General features: G+C 38.6%; 1 protein-coding gene across 1 annotated transcript in view; it reads right to left on the bottom strand.

Annotated features, from left to right (window-relative positions):
• The window catches only part of btbd16 (BTB (POZ) domain containing 16), a 195,675-nt gene that overhangs the window by 8,396 nt on the left and 161,146 nt on the right, over window positions 1-26,133 (bottom strand). Inside the window, exons 14-15 of the mRNA XM_039769245.1 lie at window positions 19,317-19,394; window positions 18,403-18,504 (exon numbers count right to left, since the gene is read on the bottom strand). Of these exons, the coding sequence (XP_039625179.1) occupies window positions 18,403-18,504; window positions 19,317-19,394 (180 nt within the window). The remainder of the gene's footprint in view (window positions 1-18,402; window positions 18,505-19,316; window positions 19,395-26,133) is intronic.

Here is a 26,133-nt window from a genome sequence, read left to right as displayed (position 1 = left end):
TAAGCTAAGGTTTATGGATGTGGTGAGAGAGGACATGCAAGTGATGGGTGTGACAGAGCAAGATGTAGAGGACAGAAAGATATGGAAAGAGATGATCCACTGTGGCAACCCCTAACAGGAGCAGCCGAAAGAAGAAGATGATGTATAGTATAGTTCTTTGCCTGTTTTGCATTTGTACAGTTTTTATGCATATATTGTGGTAGTGGGGAACGTTATTTCATGCCACTGCATGCTGCAATTCTGTGTATGGAAGTTATTTTAATAAAGTGACCTGACACATGACTTTGAAATAAACAGATTATACTAATTTGTTTATCAATGGGGCGGCATGGTGGTGCAGTGGTAGCGCTGCTGCCTCATAGTTAGGAGACCCAGGTTTGCTTCCCAGGTCCTCTCTGCGTGGAGTTTGAATGTTCTCCCCGTGTCTGTGTGGGTTTTCTTCTGGGTACTCCAGTTTCCTACCACAGTCCAAAGACATGCAGGTTAGGTGCATTGGTGATCCTAAATTGTCCTTAGTGTGTGTGCTTGGTGTGTGGGTGTGTGTGCGTGCCCTGCGGTGGGCTGGCGCCCTGCCCAGGGTTTGTTCCCTGCCTTGTGCCCTGTGTTGGCTGGGATTGGCTCCAGCAGACCCCTGTGACCATGTAGTTAGGATATAGCGAGTTGAATAATGGATGGATGGATGTTTATCATTGCATAGCCTTGTGTTTTTGAAAAAATAACACTTTTGTCTACCTGCATATTGTCATTGAGTTCGCAATACCAATCAACAACCAGCATTATGCACTTTTTAAACTAAGAAAAACAGAGAGGAGTTTAAAAAAAAAAAATTAAGTGATGGAGGTCAGCCATGACAGAATATGCTGTTTTTTAAACTGTGCTAAAAACAGAACAATGAAGAACAGTGCTTTTGAGTTAATAAAATAACTAGTAATATTCATTGTTTTTTGTTGGTAGACATTTATTCAGATCCACTATGTAATAAGTCAGTATTAATTTTAGGCTTTGATGCCAAGGTCAGAGTTGAAAATTTTTGTACTTTTTGGCTTTGAATGAATCAACTTTAAATCACTTTTATAAAACAAGCTATTGGTGATGTCCTGTAATATAGAGTTCTGCTGCAGTCCCTTCCACACCATACACCAAACCAGTCACTATGTGCCTTCATGTTCCCCTTTCTGTAGATGTTTTCCGTGGTCCATGTCAACAGGTATTGTTTGTTTTTGTTTTTTTTTTGCTTACTTTTTGATCATTTTGACCAGTTCATGAAATACCACATTGGCCTTATTTATGGTTGCCAGTCAAAATTACATGCACTTTTTTGCATTATTGTGGGGAAAACCAGAGAAATACTCTTGTGCCCCCAGAATTAGTTCTTAATTTCCTTTGTTAGGTTAATTGAAGTATTAAAAATTCCTGCATTTTTTCTTTTTCAGTAAAAGTAGTTTCTCTTCAACAGTAATTAGACATAAACATACTGTAAGTAACAGAAAGGCATCCACCTACCATGTATAAAAGTTATGTTAGTAACACATGATTATAAAGACTAGACTATATACAGTATATCCTGGAAAATATCTAAAGAAGTGACTAAAGTTAATATGCACAGTGCTGTAAAAATAATAATATAAATGAATCATAACTGAATATTTCTGGTTGAAAGCAGCATGCATACATTTATTTATATACTGTACATATGCTTCAGCATGTATTAAAGGAATTCTAATTAAATGCTATCTAAACACTTAGACTATGCTGTCACATGACCTTTAATTATTGTAGCTCTAGTTTTGAAAATTACATGCTTTCAGATGCTAAGAATTTCCAGCTAAGATTGTATCCTATAATTATGATTTATTTAAACTCTTAGCAGACGTTTCTCTGCCACCTAGTGCTCAACAAACCAGGATAAGTCATATAGTGTCAGCCATTGTTAAGTACCGTATATAAATATGTTAAAGAATAAAAACACTGAAAATGATAAATGTTTTGGCATGTTAAGTTTCTGGTTTGCCTTGTGTTTGTATTTATTTATAGTATATTAAAATCTCATACAGTATTCTCAAAGACATGCAGGGTAAGTTATTTGGAAATTCTAAATTTGCCCCTGTGTGGGTGTGTGCTTGAGTGGGCTTTATGATGAAATGAAGTCCTGTCAAGGAATGCTTCCTGCCATGTGTCCAGCACTGCCAGAATAAGCACAGGCCCCCAAAAACCTGAAGTGGATTAAGCAGGAATGAGAAAGTAAATGTATATTAAAATGGTTAATTAGAGGCTCTTTTAAATACCATGCATTAATTGGAAAAGATGGCTGTTTGAAACAATGGCTTACACATGGCAAGACAACTCAATATGTTTTACTTAAGCACTAAGGGCTATAAAACATTTGTACAGGGAAATACATTTTCCATTAACATCTGCATATTAGAAAACAAGCCACGTTACTCTTGGGGTATTTTGCACTTGACAGCACAGTAAAGCAGCTTAATTTACCTCTTTATGATTCAGATAAAGGCATGATAAATTGATCTGCACTGGCAGAATCCCTCTTTGGCACGGGGTAGAAAGAATGATTTGGCGCAAAAGCATCTCCTTACTTAAATTAAGTTCCCAGCAGAGGCAGATTCTTTCTGGATTTAATCTTTTCTGAGAACCCATAAAGCACTGGCAGTACTGGCAGTACAGTATATAAGTTTTTGTGTCATGAACTACTGATGACTAAATGCTGCACATTCTAATCAGAGCACAAGTAATTTTCCATTGTAATAAATGACCACTACTGCAAATTTTCCTTCACACTAGTTTATTAATCTGTGTCCAGTCCATATTCTTTATTGGATTTATCATTTAATTACTCATTTTGTCTTGGTTCATAATTTGCACTCTCAGAAATGACTAGTTATTGTAGGTTTTATTTATCTTTAAAATTTAGGCTCATGAATTAAATACCCAGTAGGACATGTTGCTTATCTACCTACATGATGTATGTGCAAGTTTTAATATTTGAGAAAAGAGATAGGAGGGAATTTGGAAAAATAATGAATTCATCTGCAAATTTCAACAGACAGCCTGATGGCATCTTTGCAAGTGCTAGACTTTCCAAGCAGGGATTCTCAGACAAGGAAGTCTTACTGTGTTGACAGGGAGCAGAGCAATGCTTCATTGGGCTTGGCAGGCAACATGAGCCAAGGTGGGAGTGCAGACTTGGATAAGCAGAAAATAACATGGCAAAATTAGGTAAGAAGTGAAACAGTATTTATAACATTTAAGTCCATGATTAACAAAGCACAAGTAAACATTAACACAGGTAGAGGAATCTAAAATACAAGCTTCAAAATCCCAACATAAAAAAGGAAAAAAAAAAACCAAAAACATGTATGAACAGAGGGGAACCCACTAAAGGCTTTCACATAGTTAGAAGCACCATGCTGGAGCAAAGAATAACATTTTAGATCCCATTTTATTGTTCTTGTTCCTCATATCACATGACTACTGAGCAGCCAATGCTGTTAGGCAACTAAAAGACATGGGCATGACTAGAGGAAAAACACCATGTGGAAGAAAGGCCTTGGGGGACCAACCTAAATCAAGCACATTATGCAAAGCCAAATAAACTTTAATAGGTATTGGTTGGAAATACTAGATCAGAAAACAGTAATCTCTCCTCGATCACGGGGGTTGCGTGCCAGAACCCCCTGTGATAGATGAAAATCTGCGAAGTAGAAACCATATGTTTGTATGGTTATTTTTAGATATTTTAAGCCCTTATAAACCCTCCCACACTGTTAACATTAATAGAGCCCCCTAGACATGAAATAACACCCTTTAGTCAAAAGTTTAAACTGTGCTCCATGACAAGACAGAGATAACAGTTCTTTCTCACAATTAAAAGAATGCAAACATATCTTCCTCTTCAAAGAAGTAAATGTCAGGGGCAAAGAATGTCAGAGAGAGAGAGCGAGAGAGAGCGCGAGAGTATAGCAAACAATCAAAAAATCAATACGTGCTTTTAAGTATGTCGAAGCACCGCGATAAAGCAGCATTTTGTAGAGGAACGTCTGCATCCTCTAGGCAAACAGCCACTGTGCAAACAGCCCCTCTGCTCACACCCCTTCCGTCAGGCAGAGAGAGTGAGAGAGACAGAAAAAAGCAAACATTCAAGCACCGCGCGGGAAGCACATCATATATCATTGAGGAGTTTTATTTAATATGCAATACATGCTCTGATTGGGTAGCTTCTAAGCCATTCACCAATAGTGTCCCTTGTATGAAATCAACTGGGCAAACAAACTGAGGAAGCATGTACCATAAATTAAAAGACGCATTGTCTGCAGAAATCCGCGAACCAGCGAAAAATCTGTGATATATATTTAGGTATGCTTACATTTAAAATCCGCGATGGAGTGAAGCTGCGAAAGTCGATATAGTGAGGGATCACTGTGATCATACTAGCCAACCAAGGTCATAACTCAAGGAAGTCTTCTGAATGAAAAACAAAAGCCATAGGTATACTAAATGGCCACAGTCTTTTTTTAAATTTTGTCCCATTCTCTTACTCTTAACAGTGTTCCGAACTTGCAAGAGTAAGTGCTTGTCCTGGTCATAATCACTTTGGGACATTATATATTAGGCTTGCTTTCTTTACTATATACAGTAATTCTGTCTTATTCATTTTTCACATTATGTTTTGGTAATATCATTGTGCATTTTGTGAATTTGCTTCCTTTTAATCTCCACCATTTTGGGTCAGTCCTTGCATGGACATGGTGTTTACCAGTCACCTGATGAGTCATGTGATCTTGTCACACTTGGCCTAGTTAAGATGGCAGCTGTTTTGCTAATAATAGCTGTAATAGTTTGAAGAGAGGACCGGAAGATGAAACATAAGTCAGAAAACATTCAAAGTTTTTAATCTAAGAATTAAAATCGATCTTTCATCAAACCAAAACAAAACCCTAAATCTCTCTCAAAATAATGTTGCCAAAGATTTGAACACCAGGAAAATTAAGTAGGAAAAACAGAGCACAAGTGTCACAAGGATTATCCATTACATTTAATAAAACATGGCTGCTTTAGATGACCTTTATACCTTAAACTAACAAGATCAGGGTCATAACCTCACTGAACACTCCCCCAGGACACACAATAGCAATGGGATCCACAAAATGGTGGCGCCCAAGAGAAAAGATAAAATGGTGTCAGAAAATAATGCAATATAATTCTAACAAGGTCAAAACAAAACTAAAACTAAAACTAAAACCCAGATTTGATTTCAGAATCTGAAAAAAATCATAATACATACATAATCATTTAAAAATATGGCTCCAAAAAGCAGTGAAAGATTTAAGCTTGGCATAGTCACAACAACAGCATGCATCACACCTGTCCATATTTTTGGATTTTCTAAAATACTACACAATGACTTTACAGCTATTACAGTTAGGAATGGACTTCTTGTTATGGTTAGGACCCCTGGTTTGCTTATTTGACTTTTTTTGGCTTTTTCATTCTGATCCAAATGACTGTTTATTTAAATTTTTTTTTGGCTCTCAGATCTTCTGGGGCCTCATGCATAACGCCATGCGTAGAATTCACACAATAAGCACAAAAGCCAAAATGTGCTTATGCACAGAAAAACCCAGATGCAGGAATCTGTGTGTACTCCAACTTCCATGTTCTTCCGCTACATAAATCCCAGTCAGAGTGAAAAGTAATGCACATGCATGCGCCTGCTGTCCCACCCCAATTCCTCCCAGAATTACACCTCATTGAATATGCAAATCACTACAAATAGCCCTTAAGATCAGCGTTCTGTGAAAAGACAATGGGAAAAACACAGGGGAAAATATAAGAATTTCAGCGAATACCAAGTGGAGGCAAAGGAAAAACATACTATTTGTTGATTTATACAGTGGTATAATCAACAAAAGGAAGCTGACATAGCGTGTCGGAGAAACTCAAAAGCTCAAGTTCACAAAGTCGCACAGTGCCAAAATAAAAAGTCACATATCAAAGTTGCTGAGGAAAGGAGTTGTAGCCCACCGTCTGAGTGTCATATGAAAGCTTATTAGGGTACAGACAAAAAAAAAGGCACATAGTGGGAAAAAAGCATGAAATGTCAACTTTAATCTCAAAATTTCCACTTTAATCACGTAGTTTATTTTGTCATTAAAGTAGAACATCATAAACTTCATCTTAAAATCATCTATATATATAATTCACTAAGGCAAGACAACCATGAAAAGCACGCCGGAAGGGGCGTGGATTCACTAAGCCCGACAAGTGAGACACCTATGGCACACGCAGGAAGGAGCCACGGCCACCAACTCCAAGACCATTGGATATGATGACAACTCGCAGGGCCACGCCCACCAAGTCGGACGCGAGGACACAGAAAAAGTGGCGTCATTTATATTCGTCTGTCGTGGAGGCCACATGCGGTGCAGTTCAGGTTAATGCCATGTTCATGTCATGCACCTCCGAGCTACGTTGACTGTTCATAGAGGCATGTTTCTCGCGGAGGTGAATCGCCATATGCAGCGTGTGAAACGGTTTGCGAGGGGTATCTCATGGGATCTTTAAAACACAATGAAGTAAGCAGTCTACGAGTTTTCGGTTACAACGCATGACCGCTTGCACCATAGCAAACTGTTTTACATGCTACATACAGCAATTCGCATCCGCGACAAACATGCGTCTTCTTAGATGCTCCTGCAGGAACACGGAAGACGTTTTCCTGCCCACCAACACTCCTTTTCACCGGCCCGCATCTACCCTCGCTCTCTACGCATTCACACTGTCTACCCATGTGCCCGGACGCAAAAACTCACCGACCACCCAGTTAGCCCCTTTCGTCTGTGCTAGGAGTCCACATGCACGTCTAAGCCACGTTGACTTTTCATTATTCTTTTCGGTTTCGACACCAACCGCGTCCACCATGAAAAACCATGCGAAAGGAACAACGAAGCCCCGCCCACAAACTCTACCCCTCCTCCCACGTGCTCAGGAACGCACCTCAGACCACTGCCCGCCAAATCAAACAGCTCATCAAACACATACTCACTCACTTTGGTCTGTGCTCCGGTCCAAACCCAGCTGTGAGCCACGTTGACTATTCTTTTGCCCTCCATGGCTGCCGCTTCAAATGTATTTCGTGGAAACAACACTTCTTTCAATGTTATAGAAATTCCTGCTTCAGGTAACTGTTTGTTTCTGTCATTCGGGTTTTTTTGGAGAAATGTCATTGACGAAACTGTTGCTCATAGCAAACTGTTTTACACGCTACATACAGCAATTCGCATCCGCGACAAACATGCATCTTCTTAGATGCTCCTGCACTTTGTACACACACCCCTCCCACCGTGGTCGGGTGTCTTCGTGGATTATATATAGAAAGGCAGCCAAAACCGCACAAAGCAATGAAAAGTCTACGTGACTCACAGGTACGGTTACCACTTTTAATACAAAAAAATAAGGGACGCATACTGCAGTGGGGGCCACATCCCTTGGGCCAAGACCACGGGACGCGCAATTTCATTCTCAAATACGGGACGATTCCGTATTTTATTCTGTGGGTGGTGGTGCATGGCAGTTCTTACTTAGTGGAGCGATTTAGATGCTTATTTTGCGAAAACGAACGAGACTCCCGCCTGCTAAATAGTTACACGACCCAACAGCGGTCGGTGTCCAAATTCTTAGAGGGACAAGTGGCTTTCAGCCACGTGAGATTGAGCATTAACAGGTCTGTGATGCACTTGCATGTCCGTTACTGCACGCGCGCTACACTGAATGGATCAACGTGTGTCTACCCGGCGTGGGTAAGCCGTTGAACCCCATTCGTGATGGAGACCGTGGCTTGCGATTGTTCCCCACGAATGAGAAATTCCCAGTACGTGCGGGTCATACGCTCGGACTGATTACGTTCCTGCCCTTTGTAACCCCATCCCACCCCCCGGTCGGGTGACTTGGTGGATTATATATAAAAAAGCACCCAGAACCGCAAAGAACAATGAAAAGTCAACGTGGAAACCGACTGAGGCGGTGTTTGGAAAATTATCAGTCAACGTGACTCACAGGTGTGTGTGGACTGTACACAGACAAAAGCGACTCAGGTAGGGAGTTGGGGGCGGGCACATAAGCGGGCAGTGCGTACTGAACAAGCACCGTTCAACCCCGTCCTTCGCTTTGGAAGGAGAAGGCGCTCCTCCGGTTTTCAGTCACGGACAATTGTATGTTGCTTCGTAGCGTGCATTGTTGCAATGTTACTTTTCTTGGTGGTTTATTAAATTACGGATTTTTCAAATGTTTATTTTTTCCTCTGTGCTTAAAAATCATTTAAAAAGCGGCCTGATTATGCGGCGTATGCTACGCCGCGGGTTGGCTAGTTTAATTTACTAGTTTCTCAAATCCCATCGTAACTAAAGTAGCATGTTAAATGCTTTATTTTGTATTTGATCTTCTATGTGTGTGAATCACTACGTGCTTCCGTTCTTTCTCTTTCTCCAACAGAACGCAGAATCCATTACATTTGTGATATTACAGCTCTCTGAATAATTAAAATACTGAGATGTATACGTGATATCATTTTCATGATGATTGGAATGAAAGCATGTTATTAAACATGGGAACACGATGGTGCAGTGATTGTTCATGTCTCACACAAGATGCTGCTGCGCCATGCGTGACCTTCAATGAAATAATTTATGTAGCAGTACTGTCTCTTTCAAACTTACTGTCTCTTTCAAACGTTTCTTTCTCCAAATACCCAATCGCCACACAATCAGCTCTGTAATAGACATTAAGCCATCTGTACACTTACAACGACGATTCTTCAAAACTTTTAAGGAACATTGAAATATCTTCCTAGTACGTGTTTAATTATTCTATCTGTCTATCCTTCCAGTATCGCGCCAGCCTCAGTAAATATACAGAGTGAGGCAGGAACAATACATGAACTTGCTAACGCTGCGGCACCGTGTCCTCACATGTTAAATTATTAACAATAAAAATTATTTAAATGAAGTCAAAGTTTTATCTGTATAATATAATCAACATATTTTGCTGCATTTCATCTTAAAACAATTATATCGTCGTCATATGTAAATACGCACTTTATAAAGTGGCGCAGGTTGTGCTATATTATAACTGTGGTGCAAGCTTACAGTGGGGTAATTGTACGTATAACTACAAACAGTTCTACAAGGAGCAATTGATTGAGTGCGTTTATAGTTCTTGGGATGAAACTGTTTCTGAACCGCGAGGTCCGTACAGGAAAGGCTTTGAAATATTTTGCCGTGGCTGAGGCAGCGTGTGCTTGATGCTGTATACTGATAATTCTCTTTACGATCAGGTGCTGCTGTGATTCCCCACTCAGATACAGTGATATAAATACTCAGAGTGGTGCAGTGAAAGCTGTGGCAACTCTTAACGGGAGCAGCTGAAAAAAGAAAAAGAAGAAGAAAGTGCAGTGAGAGTAACAATGCTAAAGCAGTTATGGTAATTGGAATACTATGGCTATTCCCTGGACCATTATATTGTTAAAGGTAATTTACAATCAGATGCATTACACTAATAAACAATATGCGATTAATTTCAGTGTATTTATAAAGCCACGTCAGGAAAAGAAAGTTAAACCACACAGGAACAGTAGCACTGCTTTGACGCTGGGTGCTGCCAGTCTGCAAAACCGGGCGGAGAACTTGCGTACGACATGGTATGAGGTACCGTGGAAATGTACGTTGCTTTACGGCAAGTGTAGGTTTTATATATCACGATTTGAAAGTGGAAACGTTCTTACGCAACATTTCTGTGCATACGCACTATTTATACATGAGGCCTCTGGTCCTTATACTTAATTGTCCATTTTGCACTGATCATTTTTTTGCTCATTTGGTCACAATAGTCCTGGACAAGGACTGTCAGGTGTTGTTGTTGTTACCTGAGAGGACTATATAAGACACTTGCCTGCCACAGTGAATTTGATCATTTTGTTTCAGTGCTTTTGGCCACCTTAACTGATCTTAATTTTCTTTTGTAAAATTCAGAATTATGTATTTAGGACTTGTCTCTCTACAGTTCTTTTGTAGTTTAAAACCTTGATTTTGGCTTTTAGGAATACATGTCAGGAAGTGTTCTTTGGCTTGGTCAAATTAACTCTTTTTTGGAATTTTATTTTTGCTTTCTATGTCTTCCCATGTTTAATGGGACCTTCTTATTTGGCTTACTTATTTTATGTTTTTTGCTTATTTCCTCTTAGTTTTATATTGATTGTTTTGTCTTGTTTAATTATTGAAATTTACTATTTACTTATCATATATTCTGCTTTAATTCCATTGATATTCCTACTGCCTCTGTCTGCTACCCTGTTCCTAATGAGAGCTTCCCAATCCCCTAAATAGATAAATAATAAAAGTATTTTAAAATGTGATACCAGAGGATTGTTTTTAATAAATTGAACTGGGACATGCTGTCAGCTTAGACTTTATGAAGAACTGTCTTCTCTAAGCTGTTTGAAAAAAAAAAACAAAAAACAAAAGGGCTACTGGGTGGGTTATACTGCTTGTTGGAAACCAAGCAAGTATGGCATTGTGGTACATGAGGACGCATGGGGTTTATAGATATTATTTGGGGTTAGCCATTACAAACTTAAGCTTTGCAAAGTTGGCATGTACTTTTGACATGAACACACATTCTCATTTATTACGAGTGCTCATGAGGCTTGAGAGATGTCAAATATCATATTTGTTTATTTAAGATTAATACAAAAACTGTGTCCCTTGCAGTAAGACTGTGTTCATAATGAATGCACAATTGTCAAAGATTCATCACAGTGTCCCTTACATGTCACAAATACTTCTTAGCTGCTTGAAGTTAAATGAGAAAAAACAAAATATGACTGGTTAGGCGTTGATTTACATTGTAGTTACAAGCATTTTTTGCATTAGGGTTAGGGTGGATGTCAAATCTCCATATTTCACAGCCTTGTGAATGCAGCATTGAGCAAGCCGCCAAAAGTTGCTATCAGGTACAGAATCATAAGGACAAATCTATTCACATGCAACTGCAACATAATTTACTATTTTTTCCATGCTTAATGCTAGCAAAGAGCATGTTTTTCTTCTCTATGAAGCATAATTTGTTTTGGCCAGCAATTTTTAAAATGGCTCAGATGGTTCAAATAGTTTCATCTGAGACAAAAACCAGTTAAGACTTGTTGCAGATGTCTGACTTCTGTCTCTTTTTTAATATATGATACTGAATGCTCCATTTTCTCAGTATGCTTTGAATATCTGAAATATCCACATAAAAATAAATATGACTGGATTTTTAAAACTTAAACAAGAATTTTTGTATTTTTTTGTTCGTGTTCAAAGTAGTAATATTTTATTGAGTTTTATAGGAAGATATGGAAAAAGAAGATCCACTGTGGCAAACCCTAATGGGAGCAGCTGAAAGAAGAAGAAGAAGATGGGCAATTTGTTATCCTTCATTTTTCAATGTTAACTTATAATTATTACTTGTATGTGAGCAAAAAGGTGCTGCACCAATAATTTTTATACAGAGTCCTGCTGCACACCTCAGTTATACATTTTTATTAACTAGAAGCCTCTTTCTTTCAAATTCTATTTAAGTGTGAGCATTGTCATTTACAATACTATAAATTAATAATTATCACACTATTAGAATAATAGTATCTTCTTTAAAACTACAGCTAGGAATGTCATAAATTTGGATTTGGAGTCGTATGTTTTAAGCTTTCTGGAGTTGAAGTTGGAATTGGACCTTGTTTTTTTTTTAGCCACTCCACAACCCTGCTTGTAAGACATTATTGGTATATTTTTGTGATTTTCATTACATTTTGAACTGTCAAAGTCAACTTCCCTTTTTTAGTGCTTGCTTAGCCTGCTGGTTGCCCAGGGTAAGGCCATATCTGAGCAGGGTGGTCAAGGTTCTGGTCTGCTTTTTTGTAACTTTAAGTAGGCCTCATAAGCTTTTTGCCATGTTCATATCACACTTCCTTGTAATATTTATGATTATCATAACCATCATCATTTTCTGAAACTGCTTTTCCAAGTGTTGGCTGCATTGTCAGCAAACCAAACAGGTTAGCCAATACTTTGTCCCCAGCTACAGATTTCAGCTCTTCTTGGAAAATTTGCAGGTGTTCCCAAACCAGACAAGAGATACACTCACCCCAGGATGTCCTGGGCCTCCCATAGGATCTCCGCTAGTGAGACACGCCCAGAGCACTTTACAGTAAGGGAAGCCATTGAGAGGGCATCCTTGCGTCATACCCAAACCACCTCAACTGGCTTTTCATGATCCCGAGGAGCAACTACTTTATGCTGAGGCTCTCCTTAATCACTGAGCTTCTCATCCTATTATATAATGTCAGCACAGCCACCCTGCAAAGAAGCTTCATTTTTGATCTTTATATTCACAATCTCATTTTGTTTAGTTTTTACCCACAACTCATGACCATAGGTGAGGACAGGTATGTGGATCGACCAGTAAAGCAACGGTTTTGTCTATAGACTCAGCTCCTGCTTCACCATCATGGACCAGTACATCGTCCACAGAACAGCTACTACTGCTCCAATCCATTCGTCAATCTCGTGTTTCCTTTTCCATCACTCATTAACATGATCAATATATATAATTATTCTTTAATAAATCTAAAGTATCAACTATATGTTTAAGTTTTTAATTGTTTTAGCCATTCCATCTAGGAAAAATCATAACAAAGCAGCTATCTGCATCCGACTCCATCCCCAAGTAGAGTAATGCCAAGGGGACTAAAGTATACAACAATAATGTTTTAATTAAAAAAATAAAACAAAAAGAAAGGGATGTTTAAAGAGAGAGCTAAACAGTACAAACCAATCATTAAAAAACAGTAACTGCATGCAGCAAGGGTCCAAGGTGGAATGGATCACCTTTACTTGTTCAATTCAGCACCAAGCACTCAGTCCATTTTCAGTTTCTTCTTCTATCTCATTCTGTCTTATCTTACTGATCATATGACCTCCTAGTGTTGCTGATCTTCCCTTATTGGCAAGGGTGGATGTACTATTAAGGCATTCTGAGTGCATGCTCAGGGGCCCATGAAGGCAGGGGTCTTTTCATCAAATCAATCCCACCCCACCCCCCAATCCCTGCTGGATGAAATGATCTAGTGTTCACTCACCAAAATCATCAAGGGGGAACTGCCAGGTCAAGTCTCCATGCACCATTAATAGGGGGCATTGAGTATGATCAACTGTCTGTTAAGGAGCTCTATTCATTAAGTCCACCAGGGCCTGTTGGGGTCTTAATCTAGCCTTCCCCACTGGCATGTTTGTTTACATACACTCTAGCAGTGTTAGTTTTCCTCTCACTCTTGCAAACTTGTCATGTCATAATTTTGACTGCCAACTTTTCCTGCAGTCAATGTACCACAGCAGTTAAGTAAAAACTTTAAAACCAGGGCTATAAACCTTTGGGTTTAAAGTGCAATTGTAAACATTATAAAAATATATGCATACATGTATACTGCATCAGAAACTTCAGTCATAGTTGACAGGTTACTAATATTTAAAGTAATACTGATACTTTAGTATAGGAAAATAAAAAAGAAAGAAGTTGATTTTCCAACAAAATGTAATAAAATCATCTGCCAAGATAAAAAAGCAAGATTTTTAAAGTACTGTGTATTCAATAATGTATTGCACTTCTATACAAAAAATACTTTTATTGGCAGATGTAATGGGAGGAGAATTCAATTAGCTGAGGCTTTCCATGACAGCTCTTACATCTTGTAATATATTTAGATAGATAAATAGATAGATTCCCCAGGTGGAATTGAAGAGTTGCATAGTGTGGGGGAGGAACGATCTCCTCAGTCTGTCAGTGGAACAGGACAATGACAGCAGTCTGTCGCTGAAGCTGCTCCTCTGTCTGGAGATTATCCTGGAGATTATATATAGCGCCTTTCTCATGCTCAAGGCACTTAGATAGATAGATAGATAGATAGATAGATAGATAGATAGATAGATAGATAGATAGATAGATAGATAGATAGATAGATAGATAGAATACTTATCCATAGCTTTAAAAGTTTTAAAAGTTATCCAGTAACAACAATCAGACATTATATTTAGCATTGACAAAAGTACATAATGAATGGCCTTTGGCTTGCTTATTATGAATAAGTAAGCAAAACTGGACGGCAAGAAGTGGACTTTCAACAGAAAAGGAAAGCATGTTCAGTGAGCTTTGAATTGCTGTTCTGTAATGAATAACTTGAACAGCAGCTGTACAGATGTGGTAAAGTTGGACTTACTCAGGACTACAACTGCAGCTTGTTGGGCCCTTTCTCAGAAGTAATGTTAAGATGAATGTGCCCTGGCAGGTATGCCAATGCAATAAATAAAGAGGGAGCCCTGGAAATAACTATACCAGGGATATATTTGAAAGTAGTGAGATTTGTTGTCCTACATATGGGCTCTTGTCATAAAAACATTCTCTAGTGTTTTGTAGGAATCTTACTTTTGGGACCATCATTATACTTTATTATTGTTTATTTTGTGATTTGACATCAATCATGTGGTTCATTATCATAACCATGATCACTGCCACTTTGAAGCACTTGTTTTTTTACTGGAAGCCATTATGTGGTTTTCCTCCTGTTGGACTGATACCTTGTAGTGGTAGGGGACTTTTGTGACTCAATGACCTGGAGAGCTATAATGGCGGGAAGTTGTGGTCCTGGCAGAGTCACAAATGTCAGACAGATTGAGGAGTAGGGGTGGACAAACAGCGATCCACCTGAGTATGCTGAGCCCATCAATCATTGAAGGTATTTCAGTCTAGGAAATGGAAAACTCCAATATAAAACCAAATTCTACTCAAGGAATTTAGGTTGTCTTGGGACTAACAACTCCATATGAGAAGGTGCTGTTACAGAAACACCAACAGGAAAGTTCATTACCAACCATGTTCTAGGAGGAGCATATGCTCCACCAGGATTGGGCTTGAAGCAGGGCTGCAAAAACCAAAATAAAGGTGGCTCTCAAATACCCCTATTCTCACTCAAGATAACTACACTCCTCGGAACCTGGAGTGTTCAAACAATGTTTTTAAAATTCTTCAACCACTATGGAGATAATATGTAGTCTTACTAAAGACAAAATTCAGAATATTTAACAGCAATGTGAAATCTGTTTTATTGTATGCCTGTGAGACCTGGTGCACCACCAAAACCTTCACTTCACAGAGAAAAGGGCAAAAACAACATAAAAATGATCCACAGAGCCAGAAGCCAAGCATGCAGTGTACACATGAGGCTAGCTAGAAGTGCTGTCCCAGGACAAAGAAAAGTGGCAATCTCTTGTTGACAACATATGATTCATATAGGGTACAAAGGAATAAGAAGATTTTGCAGATGGCAACATGTTTAAGCTTTAAAAAGCTTTCTTTGTTTTCATTTTGACTTGATTCTGGATGGTGTTTCTTGCTTATCGCTTTGGGGTCATTTTCATTTCCCAGCTATGCATAACCCTTGCTTTGTCTTTTGATGACATTATTTGTTGCTCTCATGTTGCCAAGTTATATCTCTCTGCCTTTTCCGATCTAAATAATGGTAGAACAACTGTTTGAAATTATCACACCTCTGTGGGCTTGCTTGGTCCTTTTAATGTACCTTGGAATCGAGGATAGAAAAGCCACCTGGGGCTGCTGGTGAAACTATGTCAGAATGACCCCAGGAGTTCTCTATAACTTTTCCAGCCATAGAAAAGGTTCAGGGCTTTGATCCATATATGACCCTAGAAAGAATTTTAAGAGCCAGTTCTGGATTTGGCATTGAAATGTTGGCAAGGGCTAGCCTGGTGGGGATGGAGAGGCCAATGTGTTTACAGAGGAAGGTGCATGAAGTAGGAAGGAGTGTTGATTTTTGGGTTCTTGGTGCAAGCAAATGTACAAGCTACCCCATGGCTTAGTCAGGAACATTATTAGATAAAGGAGGGCCAGAAAGGATATCATTTCTTTGTTTTTTCTCATTGTGTATTTGATTACTTCTGCTGCATTACATAGCCCTTTGTGTTTATTTCTCTCTATCCTTCTATATAAAAGCGGTCGGGATTGTCCTTCCGTCCCGTGAGTGCTACGCAGGCGTGGAGTTTCACGCCCCGTCCATTTTGCAATGCACGATGGGATTTGTAGTTTCGTTTTTCCAGGTAAAAGATGCTTTTCTACTCCAGACTGTGCGATATCTTCTTCTTCTTTCTTACTATATAAAAGCGGTTGGGATTGTCCTTCCGTCCCGTAAGTGGAAAGCGTAGCGGTATTCCGCTTATCACAGACTTACTACTTGCAGCTTGCGGTACGAAGCGACATGATGTGAGCAGAGTTCTGGTGCTCCCGTCGTTCCCTTGCTTTTGTGTGTGATGCGCTGGAAAAATAGACAAAATTATGTCTCTGGAAATAATTAATGTTGATGGAGTACAAATGTCTCACCGCGTAGTAAATATCAGGGGGGGTTCAAAAGGGCGACCTCAATATAGAAAAAAAGTTTACATTTCATCACAAAAATAACAGAAACTATGAGTATTAAAGTAATACCGCTCAAATGCAATATAACCAAATTAATGAGTTTGTATAAAATATCAAATTGATCTACATATTGAATTGCCTTAAGAAGTGGTCAACTTAAAAGTCGGTCGCCTTAAAAGGCAGGTCAGCCTAGTTATATAAAAAAATCCTAGGATGAGACAAGACTTTTTAGCCTGAGATGAGATGTGACCTTTTCAGAGAGATACTTTCAAATCCCGCTAGACAAGACTTTGTGGAAAGAGATTTAACCATGCCCAGGGCCGGAAATAAAAGACAAAGAGTTGATGAAAAAGTAGAACATTGTAAACAGGTTTAAAAACATTGGTGCGATACACATGCAGAGCAGGTTAGAGACAATGCAAGTACTAAATTCGAATGTCTCAATAAAATGATAGTAAAGATCGCATTAGCAAAAACAAACGGAAATTATTACTCAGTGAAATAACAGAACAGCGAAATAAGATTGAATATATTGTTCGGATTTAAACTTTAAATCTTAGATTTGTAGATTGTTTAATTTGTGTTGCCATCAGGGAAAAGTAGTGTATCTTCACAAAGAAGAGGCGTATCTGTGAGAATCAAAAGATTTGTTATTTGGTGAAAGTGAAATCCACATATGCGAGTGGCAGAGATGCAAAGTGGCTGGCACGTAGCGCAGGCCAGGGGGTTGGCGAGCAAAGCGAACAGGGGGCAAAGCCCCCTAGTCTTATTAATAAACCACTCTTTTTACTTTCCTTGCCCTTTTTGTTGTTTTATGTGTTTGGGGTGATGCTCAAGAGCCGACAGGCCACATGGTTAACCGATTCCTTATTTAAGAAAAACAACCTGAGTCTAGCATTTTTGTTATTTTACTTATTAGACGTTAATGGATTTTTGATTGGTTTCTTAATGATAAACTGTTCAACTACATTAATGGAGATAAATTCACACATGGATTGTTAAGAGTTCTAGTTGAGTTACAACATTGTGGCACTTGTGTGTGGAGGGGTGGCTGGGGATGCATGATTAAGGTGGGGAAACATTCATCAGAATGTCTTAGAAAGGATAAAATTGTTTAACTTGAAAAAAAGAATCTTGTATCATAAAAATACAAAGAGTCTGCATGAGCTTTCCATATAAAATGAATGCACACAAGCATGTATGTGAGGTCAAACATGTACTTCTTAAATAGATAGATAGATAGATAGATAGATAGATAGATAGATAGATAGATAGATAGATAGATAGATAGATAGATAGATAGATAGATACTTTATTAATCCCAAGGGGAAATTCACATAATCCAGCAGCAGTATACTGATACAAAGAAACAATATTAAATTAAATAGTAATAAAAATGAAAAGAATTAAAATAAAATTAATGTTCGCCTTTACTCCCCCGGGTGGAATTGAAGAGTCGCATAGTGTGGGGGAGGAAACGATCTCTTTAGTCTGTCAGTGGAACAGGACAATGACAAAAGTCTGTCACTGAAGCTACTCCTCTGTCTGGAGATGACACTGTTCAGTGGATGCAGTGGATTCTTCATGATTGACAGGAGTTTGCTTAGTGCCCGTCGCTCTGCCAAAGATGTTAAACTGTCCAACTTTAATCCTACAATAGAGCCTGCCTTCTTAACAAGTTTGTCCAGGCGTGAGGCGTCTTTCATCTTTATGCTGCCACCCCAGCACACCACCGCGTAGAAGAGTATAATAAATAAATAAAGTAACAGTCTATGTTTTCTATTTAACTGGATTACAACATAAAGTTCAAATTGTGTTTTGTCACTTCTACATTTTTGATAAAACCAACACTAGTATTTGTAACTCTTAACCTACCTGCATAGAAAAGTTGTAACAAGAACTTTCACCTTTTCTAACAGCCTTCAGCTCAAAGTAGAATCCATACATGGAGATTGTTTTAGTGTGATATTGTGCTTCCTGAAAAGAATTTAATGGGAAAACATTAAATAAAATAAAAGGTGTCATTTTGCTTGGCTTTTCTCTACATGGGAAAACATTAATTTTTTAATAAAAATTAATTTTTGCATGAATGGCAAAGAAAGAAGAACTCTTTTGGATCCACCTTATATGCAGCACCTGACATCTCCCAGAAACACCTCTATAATTCTATGTTAGAATTTCCTGTCTGAGAAAATAAAACAGCAAAGATGTATTATTCTGTTTGCTCATAGACGATCTGGAGTGCCATGAGCTTTCAGTGAAAGCCACAGTATGAAGGGAAGCTTTAGGGTAGCAGTGAGGGAGATGTCAAAAGGTCTCGATCATCTGATAGGTTTAAATGAAGACATACAGATAAGAATTCAGACCTCATTTGAATAGCAAAGTACATGCAAGTTTTCATTTCATTTTCAGAGGCCTCCAGTGAAAGGGCAGGATCATGGTGAACATTCCTAAAGATCATTCTGAAACAAACAACAATCCAGAGTACTCCGAGTAGCTGGTGTATAATATTATTTATGAGTCTGGTCAAAGCCAAGCTTCTAGCTGCAGCATGTTTGACAAAGTAAGAAAAAAAAACAGATTGCAAAGAATGCAAAGCAGTGTTTCAAATATTAAATATAGAATATTAAGTACATTTCCATAGAAATGTGAAATGTCAATGATATTGAGAGCGATCATAGCCTGAGTCTCTAAATTACAAAACAATTATTTTAAATACAGTAAATGTAAAATTGCAGAAAGAAAATAAAACTGGCAGCCAAATACAACCACTGATTGGATTTACTTACCCCTTCAATTATCAAGCCAAACCGCAGGGCTTGGGTATCAAAGTCCTCCAAGAACGGCATGTCTCCTCCTCTGTGCAACTAAAATATTTAAAAGTGAAATGTTAATCATACATATTGTAAAGCTGAATGCTACTACACATTTTCAAAAGCATTCCTTCTTGCATTACATACAGTAAATTATTTTTCAGTGTCTAGAGTTGATTTGGGAGATACAGTGTGTCATTAATCTCCTGCAGCATAAACTCTGCATTTGGAAGAAAATGGCTGACACCTCCTGCTTGTCTCCTGCATTTCTAGCTGGGAATATGTGCTATAAATCATATGACATTTAATTCTTTGAATCAACTTTTTTATTGATTCAGATATGGAGGTTTCAAGATCTTCAACCCTCCCCTTAAGGGGTATCCTGCAGTACCACACAAGAAATTGCAGTTCTCATTTCCTCAGCTTCATCTGTCAACTGCAGAATGTCTTCTGCTAAAACTACAAAGCACACGTTCCTGAACTAGTTTCCACCTATCACAGAACGAAAAGTTCTACTTTCATCCACTAGGAACTTTGGTATGTCATCTTGTGAAGAGGGATTGCATTTTCCTGATGAGTCACCGATCTCTGGATTTGTTCTAACTGGTTTTTGGAAATGTTCTTCTATAATTAGCCCTCTGTTGAGAACCTTTTGTTTGTGCTGGGATGTGTGGACTAGTGGCTATGGGGTTGGACTCTCAACCACAGGCCTGTAAACTCCATTTACTGTGTTACTCTAAACGTATCACTCAGCCTTGTGTCTGAAGCTGCTGGGTGGCCATGGCACTTGAACTTCTAATTTAGATAAAATGGCTTGAAAAATGATGGATGGATGGATGGATGGATGGATGGATGGATGGATGGATGGATGGATGGATAGATGGATGGATGGATGGATGGATGCTTATTACGAAACACAAGCAGCAATAAACCCTTTACTGATCTGAGAAAATATTTGGCAGCACTTTCATCTCCTAATATTTTAAGCAAGGTTTTGAGCACTGGAGTAAGAACTTCTTGTGTTAATAATAATAATACAGGTTGAGTATCCCTAATCTGAAATGCTCCAAAATCCAAAATTTTCTGAGGACCTTTGTTGTCTTTAATTTTTTTTTACTGTGTAAATGTATAAGTGGATGTGAAAAACACGTGTGCAGATTCTAAATGGATTTTTTCATTCAGAGCCAGGAAGGGTAGGTTGACTTCTGTGAAGCACCATGCAGCCAGGATGCATGATCCACCTCTGTAGTGAGGTCCCTGTAACACGAATGTACTGTAAGTTTAATGTCACTGTGCTCTTTACAAGAAATTATTTTATGGATTCATTCATATGTGCAGGCCAAGTTTGGCACACAGGGGATAGGCGCAGCATTTAGAAACCACTAGTTTAGCAGTTTTGAAGGGGACAACTGCGAGGGTAGGCATTGAGCTATTCCTGTATTTTTTGGAGGTGGGGTTGAGTGTTTTCCTTTCCTTGTTTGGAGACCAGAGAGGACCTGCACGTGGAACAGACAGTATATAAGGCTTGGACTACTGCCAAAACACTTTGAAGCCGAAGGATGGATGATGTTATCCGTCCGGAAAATCCTTTCAGCGCAGCAACAGAAAATGGCAGACTGTATACATCAAGTTTCTACCTTGTATATTGTCTTCTATGGCTTCCTCCGTTTGTAAAGCCGCATAAATCGTCAGTAAAGAAAGCTAAGTTATCCTTTTCTTTTATGTGATTTTTCACCGCCGTGTCACTATGGGAGGGATATCGCCTTTTACATTATATCTGTATAGTTTCTGGTTACTTAAAATGACGCAATTATTCCAATTAGGGAGCTTTTGTTTCTAAAGGAAACATTCCCCCATGAAGCAGCGAATGTCATGAAGCACCATTACTCGATTAACTATCGGGGAGGTGGGGAGTCTTTCATGAAGCACTGCGACGTTTGGTAGATGCTGTGTGGCAGTTTCTGTATACTGTGCAGGGGTTTTGGGAGTCAAAAAATAACACCTGCACTATGTGTTAATAAAATACCATTGGTTATGGATAACAAAAGCAGCGTCATCTTGCAAGGTACCCTTATTGCAATATGAGAACAGTAAATTGCTCCGATTACATTAGGAGAACTGGACACTGGTGCAAATTGCCTTTTAATGCTCGCAAAAATAGGTTATGTTTTATATACATACATTACAACCATAAGAAAAATGAATGCTGTGTCTCATCAGTTGATTAATGGCTTCCAGCACAGGGAACATGATGGAGCAAAGCTTGACTGACATATTGCAGAATTGTTGGCTAGTTCCCTGAGAAGTGACAACAGGTAGTAGATATAAACCGATGAAAAACTAAGAAACTTTTTCAGTGTAAATACACAGCATTGACCCTGTTAACCACCTTAGCGTTAAACCTGAGTGTCACTAGGGCTATGAAAACAGTGTTAAAAGCATTATGGCTGAGCATTACTTGGGCAACTGTATAGACGCATCTCGCGTAAATGTTAGACCTGAGGATTACTCAGGCTAAAAGAGCTAACAGCGTTATTCTCAAGCGTTACTTGGGGAGTATATAGGCGTGTCTTACATAAGTGCCACCCCCAAACGTTACCCAGGCAACAGTATAGACACATCTTCTCCAAATCTCATAATGGCATCATGTAAGAAACATTTGTCAGTAGCCCAGGTGTTGCACACTCTTTACAGTGATACCGCAGTGATGTTAAGGAGGCCATCATCAGAACTGATGATAAAGTGAATCTGTCTTCAAGCTGTGAAATTGAAATAGACAGTGAAACCGAAAGTGATTCTGATGAATCTGAAAGTGACTCTCACGTTTGGGTTTCTGTTGACCCTGCTTCAAATCAGCCAGCACCACCTCGTTTTGATCTTGTGAGGCAGCCAAGAATAAAAGTGAATGTTAACAGCCAAGATCCACTTACTTATATGAAGTTATCTCTTGATGATGATGTGATTGAAAGAATTGTTGTTGAGATGAACCGTTATGCAGAACAGTGTTGGGTAAATGAGTATATGCCTAAACAGTTTTCCCATTCAAAGATGTACCACACAAAAGACATATTTTGACAGTATATACGGTATTGGCAGCATTATTATTATTATAATTCATTTCATGTTATTACTATTCATCATTATTTGAATTATTATTATACCTTTTACTTTTCTGACTTTGTACTTTTAGTGTTTTTTTACATTTTACAGTTAATAAAAATGTCATTTTTCAAGCCAAAATTTGAAAATATCCAAAATACTTCTGGCCCCAGGTATTTCAGATTAGAAATACTCAACTTGTATATACATTTTATTTACAAGTGCCATTCATGATAGTTAAAATAAAAAATAAAACAGATAAAGAAGACAAAATAACCCTAATACAGATGTACACCTTATACATCCACCCATACATACATCCATCCATTCTCCAAACGATAAGAGCATATGCTCTATAAGAATCTGCAGCATTCTTTCATTACTAAATAAATAAATGCTAATCATCTTCTGTTTTACTGTACAATAACCATATGAAAGAGAAAAAATTGGCATAAACCACAAGTTATGAAAGCCTTCACTCTAAAATTCAATGCACCTGGCTCATGTAGTCTCTCTCTATGAGAATGTCCTCTTGGGCCACTAAGATAGGAAGAAGGGCAGAGTCTTCGAAATGGTGATCAGTGAATACAGACATGTGAGACATATCTTTGTAGTTTACTGGATAATTTTGGAGATGATTCCACTGCATTCGAATCAAAAATGCAAAATGTATCACACACTGTCCTATACACTGTCACTTATGACAGAATAACTGAAGCCTTATATGGACACTAAAGAGATGAATGTAGGGGTGGTACCACAGCTTGCTGTTTTTTCTGTGTTATATAGTATGTCAGCCAGGATTTTTGGCTCCTCCTCTTTCACTGGTCAAGACTCCTGTCTCCAAATATTATTCCCATAAGGCTTTAGGTTTCGAATGTATGATGTGTACTGATAATTCTGGAAGAAATGCAATAAAACATGCGTTTTGCACATTTTGAGCATATGACTGGATTACTGACTTGTAGATGATATGATTTTCTTTTTCTTTTCTCTGTGGTTATGTTTCACATTGCCTTTGTACAGTATTGGTCACAGGTTCTATTATATCGAAAACCATTTTCTCTTCATTCTACATGAAAAGACGAAACTTTTTCTCACCCATCACTACAAACTACATGGGGTAAGTATATAAAAATATGATTTGGGGTGTAATAGTTCTTTAAGGGTGAGTCAGTAGACCTCAGTCTTCAATATCACTGTCCTTGCATCTTTAGAAATACTTAATAAAAAATTCCTTCACAGCAAATACTGCCTGGTGCAAACTGCGCTAAGAGAGATTGTTGACTGTTGGGTTTCTCTATCAATTTATTCCTCACTGTTATTGAAAATTTTGAGCGAGTAGGTTGGTTCCAGGGCTGCAAGGCATGAGTTATGAGCAAAGATTAAAACGGTTGAGCCTTTCAGTTTAAGCAAAAGGGGATTAAGAGGTGACATAATTAAAGTGTTAAGAATTATGAAAGCAATTATTACAGTGGATCGAGACTGTTAGTTAAAAATGAGTTCGAGAAGAACAGCTAGAAACTTGTTAAGGGTCAATTTTGCACAAACAGGAAGATTTTCTTCATACTGAGAACCAGAGAAACTTGGAATAATTTACGAAGCAGCGTAGAAAACAGTAGGACTTTAGGGATTTTAGACTCAAAACTGGCAATCTTTGTTAGGTTCAATGGCCAATTCTCATTTAGATTGTTCTAATATTCTAATTTAAGAATTCAAAACTCTTAAACTGAAAATGAAGGACAAAAAGCTGAACACAAAGAGTGTCTATCTGAATGTCATTGATAAATAAAGTCCATATTTCCTCATAGCTTTGACCTTAATCAGACAATTTTCGTAAAAAGTTGTACAACCACACTAGTCATAATTTCCCATTTCACAATGTCGAGAAAAGCCAACCAAAATGACACCTTTTATTAGCTAACTAAAAAGATTACAATATGCAAGTTTTCAAGGCATCTCAGGCCCCTTCTTCAGGCAAGATGTAATGTCAAACACTTGAAATCCATTCCGGCTAAATGTTTACTTAGCAGCAGGAGTGGGCTTGAAATAAAGAAAGTGAGTGAATGTGGGAGTGTGCACAAGTGTGCTTTGTAATGGATTGGCACCCCAACCAGGGCTGGTTTCTGCCTTGTGACCGCCAATTTTGCTGAGATACAGTCTGACTCCCTACAATCCATAACTGAATAATCATATTAGAAAATTGATGGATGAATGGATAGAGAGCAAGAAAGAAAGCCTAAAGTATTTGTTATAAAAATCAAAGTGATCTCACTGTGTCAGACATAAACAGGCTGAGTTGTACTCATGAAATATTTCCAGATGACTGAAATCAACATTTGCCTTTCAAAGTTCATGGTATTGCCAAATGTGCCTCAAGGCTGCAGACGGTAACTTAGTAGGATTGAAGTTTCCACTTTAAGCAGTGTAATTGTTTCAAAAGGTTGGCATGACAGTTAGAGCCAATTCCTCACAAATTATGGAGACTGGGCTTGATTCCAGGCTTTTCCAGCTCTCTGTGTGGTGCTTGCATTTTTGCCTTTTGTTTAAATGTGCTAGGAAAAGCAGGCACATTTGTCTTTTTTATATATTCATTTGAAGTTTCAATTTTGTATGAGATGCATTCTTTCTGTTGTTACTTTAGTTATGACTGGCTAGAGCTACCAACATGTCATCTATCCTCATCCGGCTAGATCTTTCATCTGCCTTTGATATAGTTAACCACTAGATCCTTCTTCTCACTCTCTCTGACCCTGACATCACTGAGACTGCCCTTAGGTGGTGTAAGTCCTACCTCTTGGGCAGATCCTACTGTGTATCCTGGTTTGGGGAGATGTCAAGGCTGCACCAGTCAAGCCAATGATTGGTGCTGTACCCTGTTCTCTTCTCTCTCTATACACCTCCTCACTGGGCCCTGTCATCCTGTTTTATGGTTTCTCTTATCAGTGCCATGCCAATTATATGCAGTTGTACCTGTTATTCCCTCCAGAATATCAGCAATAGTCTCTACATGTCTTACTGATATTGCAATCTGGTTAAAGGAGCACCAACTCCAGCTCAACTTGGTAAAGATGTACCTTCCTTTTAACCCAGGTTCATCTGTCTATTCACTACACCATCACTTATCAGCTTGGCTCATTATCACTAACACCCGCCAAATCATTATGCAACCTTGGGGTGGTGATGGACGACCAGCGTCCCTCACTGACCATGCTGCAACAGTCTCTTGATCTTGCAGGTTCACTCTATACCACATCTACCAGATCAGACCATATCTGACAGAGTATGCAACACAACTCGTTGTCCTGTCTTTGTTCTTGGTAAGTCAGGGCTACCGCAAGTCTCCGGTGGTAGGAATACCTCCATGTGTTACCAAGACACTGCAGATGATTCAAAATACAGCAGCATGTCTGGTGTTCAACCAGCTGAGGCAGGCACATGTCACTCCTCTTTTTAGATCATTACATTGGCTCCCTGTAATGAAATGTATTAAGTTTAAATCATTGATGCTTGCCAAGAGTAGTCAGTGGGTCTGAACTTAAATACAGTGCCCTCCATAATGTCTGGGACAAAGGCACATTTTTTCTTGCTTTACCCCTCTGCTCCACAGTTTAAAGTTACAAATCAAACAATTCAGGACCGTGTATAAAAGGTGTTGTAATTTGTAATGTGAGCAAAATATATGCAAATACCC

The sequence above is a fragment of the Polypterus senegalus genome, chromosome 1 (genome assembly GCF_016835505.1).
Source record: "Polypterus senegalus isolate Bchr_013 chromosome 1, ASM1683550v1, whole genome shotgun sequence".
Lineage (NCBI taxonomy): Eukaryota > Metazoa > Chordata > Cladistia > Polypteriformes > Polypteridae > Polypterus > Polypterus senegalus.
The sequence above is the reverse complement of the archived record's forward strand: the minus strand, read 5'-3'. Positions and strand labels throughout refer to the sequence as shown.